This window comes from Humulus lupulus, chromosome 8 (genome assembly GCF_963169125.1).
Source record: "Humulus lupulus chromosome 8, drHumLupu1.1, whole genome shotgun sequence".
Classification (NCBI taxonomy): domain Eukaryota; kingdom Viridiplantae; phylum Streptophyta; class Magnoliopsida; order Rosales; family Cannabaceae; genus Humulus; species Humulus lupulus.
In genome coordinates, this window is record NC_084800.1 from 56,729,568 (window position 1) to 56,737,507 (window position 7,940).

Genomic DNA, 7,940 nt, shown 5'->3' on the forward strand with positions numbered 1-7,940 from the left:
AAGGTGATGCAGGGACCATGGATCCATGAAATCAGGCTCCAATAAGTTACCGTGAATTTATTTACGAATAATTTCACTACCTTATTAATTCCTCGTGACTCCACTATAGACTTAGAATTGAACTCTTGAATTCATAGAATGTATTTTCCAAACCATAAATACGTTATCCATTGTTATAACCATTACAGTTAGTCAATCCTCTATCGATGACTTACTAACAAGCTCGGTGCAAATTACTGTTTTACCCCTCATCAGTATTTTATCCTTAACTCCCACTAAGTTCCTTATAAATGATATTTCCATGAACTTAATCACAGAAATGAGATCTCAATCATTTAACCTTTTGAACAAAGCAATTAAGGAAATCATCTTTTCGCTTCTCATACAGAAGTTATAGATTTCATATCTATGAATAATACTCCCACTCAATTACATTACTAAATCTCCAAGATGTAAGTATGGGCTAGACTGTAGGGTAAACTGGTAACGAACAAGTCAAAAGATTTAAATAATATAATTAGCAGAATATTATCACTCAGAATTAAGATTGACTTAATATATGGCCAACGTTGTGACATTGATTAGATTTGATAACAACGATACTTATTTATCAATCAATAATCAATATTGGTCCTAGTCCGATGTAACTAAATACATCTGATCTTATCTACTTGGTTGATGCCTTGGACAAGATATCACACCCTGAATGTGTAAGTAAATCATATCGTAGATTGCCTAATCAGTGAAAATCCAATGCACTGATCTAATCTTAGGACTCGTTCTTTTGAACATATAATTACAACTATAATCCACTGTGACCTAGTCACTATAATTGTAACTATCCATATGTTCGGGATTTTATAAATATTTGTATTATTTCAGTAATCATGTAATAAAACAAGCAAGCAACACGATTTTCAAACTAAATGATTTCTACTACTTTTATTGATAATATGAAATCGTGCTACATGTCCGACATAGTTTTATAAGGGCATAAAACCCAACAATTGGAGACTAAGCTTTGCTTATCAGTATGAGGTAGTCCTCCAATTTTTTATAAACTTGACATGATTATGCTTATTTGCTCTGTGAACTGTTGCAAATTTTAGTTGTAATAAATTGAATGTCAACAGGTTTGGTTCTGCTAATTTTTTTCAAAAATATTTAATACTTAAGAAATTTCAATATTTCAAATAATTACTTAGGTGAACTTCACATGTTTAATTGTATGAACACTTTAGATGTTTATGTGGTACTTAGCTTTTATTTCTTTATAAATGTGTATATATATGTACATTAAGTTTATATAGTTTGTAAGTTTTATTTACTTTAAGTTTATTGGAATGTTCAAACATATTTATTAATATTAAAATAAATGCAAATTAGACTTAAAAAAATAATTATTAAAATATTTTATAAAAAACCAAATTAATAATACAAATAAAATAAATATATTTTTTTAGGCAAAAATGCCTTTAACTTCGGTTATTATATAAAAACTGAAGTTAAATGATACATTTTAACTTCAGTTTTTAGATACTCGGATTAACTTCGGTTAATATCTCCGCGAGATCCGAAGAATAACAAGCAAAAAAACAGAAGTTAAAGCCTATTTTTGTAGTAGTGTAATTTAAAAAATATATTAAAAAAGAAGGGAATATTTTTTTTATTTGTAACAGTTTATTTTTTCTTTTGAAAAATATTTTAAACTTAAATGTATTTAAAAGTAATTTTAAATAATTTTACTCTTATATTTAATTTTTAAAATTTTTTTTAAGAATTAATTAGAAAAATAAATTCTTAAATTTTTATAATTAAATGGGGCACAATTTAGTAGTTGTCTGAGGGAGTAAAAATACTAATTAATTTATGTAAATAGTAACAGGGCTCGATCTAATAATATTAATGGTTGATAAAAATTTTTTAACATACCAACAAACAAGGTAGTCTTAAAAGTTTAAGAGAACAAAAATGTTATTTATTAAAAAAAAATCATTTAAACGCCACATGTCATTATATTTAAAAACAAACTATGTTTTTGAGCTTTTTTAAAACATTTACTTAAATTGGCAGATGGCAGCCAAATCTATAAGCCACCTAAGATTTTGAAAAACATCATCACGATACTTGCTGGCGTTTTCATCGCCACTACCCTAGACTTTTCCTAAATATCTTAGCAAAAACACATTGACAAAAAATTATAACATATACGTACACATGTGTTGTCATTAATTATGATCACTAAGTTTTATAATGAGTATATGCTTTTATCAATATTATTCAACTTTGTTACATTTTCTTATGAGGAACATTTCACAGCGTTTTATAGATTCAAACTTAGTTGATAAGCGGAAATGATTTAATTTTTTCACCTACGTACAATGGGAAATTTTTACAAGCCAAATAATTTGAATTCCTTTTTTCTGTGACAAATATTAGATATATATGTATATATACACCCAACATTATTGTAAGGAGTAAATTTAATTAAAGTGCAAAATTAAACAGTAAATACATATATTCATCACATAAATATATCGACTATTTTAGTATTTATGCTCTTTTGTAAATAGTTAAATGCTTGATATCATCAAGTTAATTGCACATTGATATATACACAATTATGGCTTAAGTGCTCCTCTCAATAAATACAATTATATATATATGATTATAATAACAGGGTTTCAGTGTTTAAGGTTGGGTGGCTGGATAAGCCACTTGTTGCCTTGGATGAAAGTCATACTCATGAAAGGTTTAATTTGTTCATCAGTCAGTATCTTTGCATACTTGACGCGGCCAGAGGTGCTAGCTCCAGGTCCCATGCACTTGTACTCCCCGTAATACACATCCCTACATTTGAACAACGACATGTCGTTTAAATTCTTATTAATTATAATCTTGTAATTATTAATTAATATAGTAATAAATTAATAATAGTACGTACTTTTTGCCCCCCTGAGTTTGGATTGGCCACATGCCATCAGACCAGCCATTAACATCGATATGGTTGCCCATGTAGGTGTATGCAAAGATCACTCTAGGCATATCCTTCCAAGCTCGGCCCAAGTAAGTGTCGCCGTCGGCTATGATTTTGCAATGAACGAAGGTGAACCCACTGTCTTCTGATACCTTTGTCCTCGCTTGGGCTGTGATGACCCCTGTCTGCTTGGCAACCGATCTTATGGTTGTGTTCTACGTAAACACATCAATTTATTAAATGGTTAGTTAATCACTACACTTGATGTTATTTATGTACTATGCATAGAGAGGTGTAATAAATATAAACGGTATAATATACATACCAAGTAAAGTGATTGTCCATTGCCGAAGATGAAGTCTACGGTGCCTTCAACGTAGCAATCCCTGAAGAAATGCCTGCCCTTGTCGTCGCACAAGGTGTCTTGGAAGCCTTTAAATTTGCAGTTGTGGAAAGCTGCCTTGTCTCCTGATATCCTCAATGCCACTGCCTGCTCCCCGTTCAATTTTCCCTTTGGCATTGGAGCCGAATTCTACACACACACACAGATATATATATATATATATATATATAGCAATTCAATTTAATTAGAGCAATAATTATTACAGCTTTTGGACATATGATGATTCTCTAATAATAACTTTAATGCTATAAATATAGTTTAATTTTCACAAGTTAAGTAGTATTGCTTTTTCACTCCCATGCCACATGTATGTATAAATGTGAAAGCAATGCTTATTAGACTTTAGAATGTCATGCTAAGACTACTTTAGCTTTCACAAGTTAACTTAATTTACCACTCCCATGTGAATGAATTAGTGATGAAATACGTCCCCATACATTTTATCGTGCAAGACACATGTATCGGTTTCATAGAGTTATATGACCTTATAATTATGAGCCATTGATAAAAGCTAAAAACAAAATTAACGGTGGATTCTACTGCTCGTGGTCATGAGTTCCGTGTTGGTCTCTAATCATTGCACAGTTCAAAACAGAAAAAAATATTAATACGATAATGTTAATTAACGTAACTAATCATACGTACCACAAATGCAATATTAGCAGCAACAAAGTAGTCGGACTCAACCGCCACGGTGGCGCTGTTCCAGGTCCCAAACTTTTCCGCCGTGCCGTCAAACGTGATTACGGGCACATTATCCTCTTCTCCGTAAAACGTCACGAACGGCTTCGACCTATCCACCGTTATATGCTCACGGTACACCCCACCACTAATCCACACTATGACCCTCCCCGTGTTCCCCGACGGAATACTTTTAACGGCGTCTGTGATCGTCTTGAAATCCCCCTTTCCGTCTTGGCTCACCTTGATAACCTTAACGGCGTGCTCCGCCGCCGTCAGTACCTTATCAAGGGTGAGCTTATTATTAATTGTCTCACTAAGACTGCTCTTGTCTTTCTCGTAGGCTCTCATATTGTGATCAATCCAATCATCCAGCTTCGATTGGTCCGACGGAATGAGGTTTGGTTTGGCAGAGATTGTAGTTACCTGTATGGCCAGGACTACTCCTGCCACGAACAATATTACTTTCAAAGCCATAATTTTTATGGTTTTCTTCTTAGCTTTAATTGCTACGATGAGGCTTTTTTCTCACAAGTGGGGATAAAAGATGTATCCTAGAGTTATTATATTTATAGTAGTATATGTTGTGGCTCATGAATTTTTGTGTGATTATACGTTATCAGTTATCCGCTATTATAGTGGAAATTAATGACATTCATAGGCCAAACTACAGCCTAAAAGATTAATTTAAGAAATTTGCTTTTGATTTCGGGGGTACTTTTGGGAATGAAAATGTGTTAGAAGTTTGTACGTATATATATCTCGGGTTTAAAGAGTAGGTAGGTAACCAGATTTTGTTATTAGTGTGGGTTGTGAATTGCTTATAGCAGGCTTGGTGGATTATATTGTACAAAACAGCTAGCTTCTAATATATATATTGTTATATAATTAAATACCTATATTAATTTCTAACAAAAAAATAAATACCAATACTAATTGGTGGTGTGCATGCTCCAATTTGCGGCATATCTCCTTCTCTGTCGCATGAGTAAAAAACTAACAGAGTATGATTTTAGCAGAGATGTTTTTGGAATAATCAACCACATGTACTAACGGTTTGCCTTCCCCTTCTCCGGTTCTTTATTATTGCAATTTTATGCATAGCTAGCATTTATTTATATATATATATAAATTTATACTCTCATATTTTCAGATTTTATTTATAAACCATATATAAAATTAATAATATAAAATACAAAGCAAGTATGACATAAACAAAAGTGATACGTTCATAGTTATTATATATTCTTTATGGAAAAAAAAAGTACAAGAGAATATACATGAGAATTTTTAAAAAATATGGTTTTTATACAATTAATGTGCAAAAATATAGGAGTTATACTTTTCTTAATTTGTATGGGAAATTTATTAAAGAAAAAGTTAAAATATGGAAACACAATTAGTTGCTAACTAAAATATGAAAATGTTACATTTTTTTATCATAATTATATTTTTTTTGATTTTGAAGATAATATAAAATACAAAGCAAGTATGACATAAACAAAAGTGATACGTTCATAGTTATTATATATTCTTTATGGAAAAAAAAAGTACAAGAGAATATACATGAGAATTTTTAAAAAATATGGTTTTTATACAATTAATGTGAAAAAATATGGGAGTTATACTTTTCTTAATTTGTATAAGAAATTTATTAAAGAAAAAGTTAAAATATGGAAAACACAATTAGTTGCTAACTAAAATATGAAAATGTTACATTTTTTTATCATAATTATATTTTTTTTGATTTTGAAGATAATATAAAATACAAAGCAAGTATGACATAAACAAAAGTGATACGTTCATAGTTATTATATATTCTTTATGGAAAAAAAAAGTACAAGAGAATATACATGAGAATTTTTAAAAAATATGGTTTTTATACAATTAATGTGCAAAAATATGAGAGTTATACTTTTCTTAATTTGTATGGGAAGTTTATTAAAGAAAAAGTTAAAATATGGAAAACACAATTAGTTGCTAACTAAAATATGAAAATGTTACATTTTTTTATCATAATTATATTTTTTTTGATTTTGAAGATAATATAAAATACAAAGCAAGTATGACATAAAAAAAAGTGATACGTTCATAGTTATTGTATATTCTTTATGGAAAAAAAAAGTACAAGAGAATATACATGAGAATTTTTAAAAAATATGGTTTTTATACAATTAATGTGCAAAAATATGGGAGTTATACTTTTCTTAATTTGTATGAGAAATTTATTAAAGAAAAAGTTAAAATATAGAAAACACAATTAGTTGCTAACTAAAATATGAAAATGTTACATTTTTTTATCATAATTATATTTTTTTTGATTTTGAAGATAATTTTATTTTTATTTTTTCCATCATTTTTTTATTATTTTTTCTTTTTTTTCCTTACTTGTTTTTTCTTCCATTTTTTCCTTTTTTTTCTACCAATTTTTTCCTTCATATTTTTTTCTTTCCATTTTTTCATTCTTCTTCTTTTTTTCATTTTTATTTATTTATCTATTTTTTTCTTTCATTTGTATTGTTTTTTTTTTCTTCATATTTTTTCAGTTTTTTTCATTCTATTTTTTCTTCATTTTTGTATTTATTATTTTCTCCCATTTTTTTTTCTTTTTTCACACATATGAGCTTTTTTTTTCTTTTTTTTTTCTTCTTCCATTTTTTTTTCTTTTTTTTCTACCAATTATTTCATTCATATTTTTTTTCTTTTCATTTTTCTATTATTTTTCTTCTTCTTCTTTTCATTCTTATTTATTCATCTATTTTTTTTCATTCATCATTTCTTTTGTTTTTTTTTTTCATTTTTGTACTTATTCTTTTCTCATTCTATTTCATTTTTTTTTCACACATATATTTTAACATTACATAATTATTCTACTATTTTTTTTATTTATTATCTTTTATTATTGTCATTTTTTTTTATAGTTTTTTCCATTATATGTAAAAAAAATTCAAATCAAATTTTTCAACATTTTCTTTTTACTGTAACACTTATAGGAATACCAAAATTTGGAAAGAAAACTAATAAAAATATGAAAACGTGAATGGGTAACTGGTTACCTTCACATTCTTTGTGTGTATATTTCTGAGGGTAACTGGTTACTTTCACGTTCTGGTGTGTGTATATTTATGGTTTCTTTATGGTAACTAGTTACTTATGTTACTAAAATCATAGTTACTTCTTCTTCCTTTTTTAATGAAGTGTTCTTCCATTTTTTCCTTCAAATTTGATGTTTCTTTTCATATTTAATATGAGTAACTCGTCATCCCTCTTAGGTAACTGGTTACCCCTCTTATGGTAGAAAGTGACTCATCTCAGGATAACTGGTTACCCCCCCTGGTGCATGTTATTTAATTTAGCTCTAGGAATTTTTTTAAGAGCAATTAAGTAACTGGTTACCCTACCCAGGATTTGAAAAAAAAAACGCACAATCTTAAAAAAAAAACATGTTTATAATAAATAAATAATAATTTTAAAAACAATTCATATTACAAAAAAAAAATTGCAAAACAACTAAAGAAAAATTTAATATAAAATTAGTAATATAAAAACAATATAAAAAAACAAATAACCTAAAAAAAATAATAATCAACTTACAAACATACTCTTCCAAATTTGATTAAGAGTAAAAATATGACATAAACTAACTTTTATACAAAAATATGAGAAAATAAACCCATAAAAGTGAAAATTCTTAAAAAAGGCCATAGATTAACTTTTTTTGAAAAAAAGTCATATTTTTGCACACTCTATTAAAAATCCCATATAAAATGTAATTTCCTCAATATACATTGGAGGTTTGGAGTATATTTATACCCAAAGAATGAAATGAGCAGTATATCCTTTTAATTTCTAAGAGCCAATATACCATTTTCTACCTAA

General features: G+C 28.2%; 1 protein-coding gene across 1 annotated transcript; it reads right to left on the reverse strand.

Moving 5' to 3' along the window:
* Positions 1–2,524: 2,524 nt before the first annotated feature.
* LOC133793805 (putative pectinesterase 63) lies at positions 2,525–4,609 on the reverse strand. The gene is made up of 4 exons (XM_062231078.1): positions 4,026–4,609; positions 3,303–3,509; positions 2,945–3,192; positions 2,525–2,850 (listed from the first exon to the last, which is right to left on the reverse strand). Exons 1-4 carry the CDS (start codon positions 4,536–4,538, stop codon positions 2,685–2,687), a joined length of 1,134 nt encoding a protein of 377 aa, XP_062087062.1. The 5' UTR covers positions 4,539–4,609; the 3' UTR covers positions 2,525–2,684.
* Between the last annotated feature and the right edge of the window lie 3,331 nt (positions 4,610–7,940).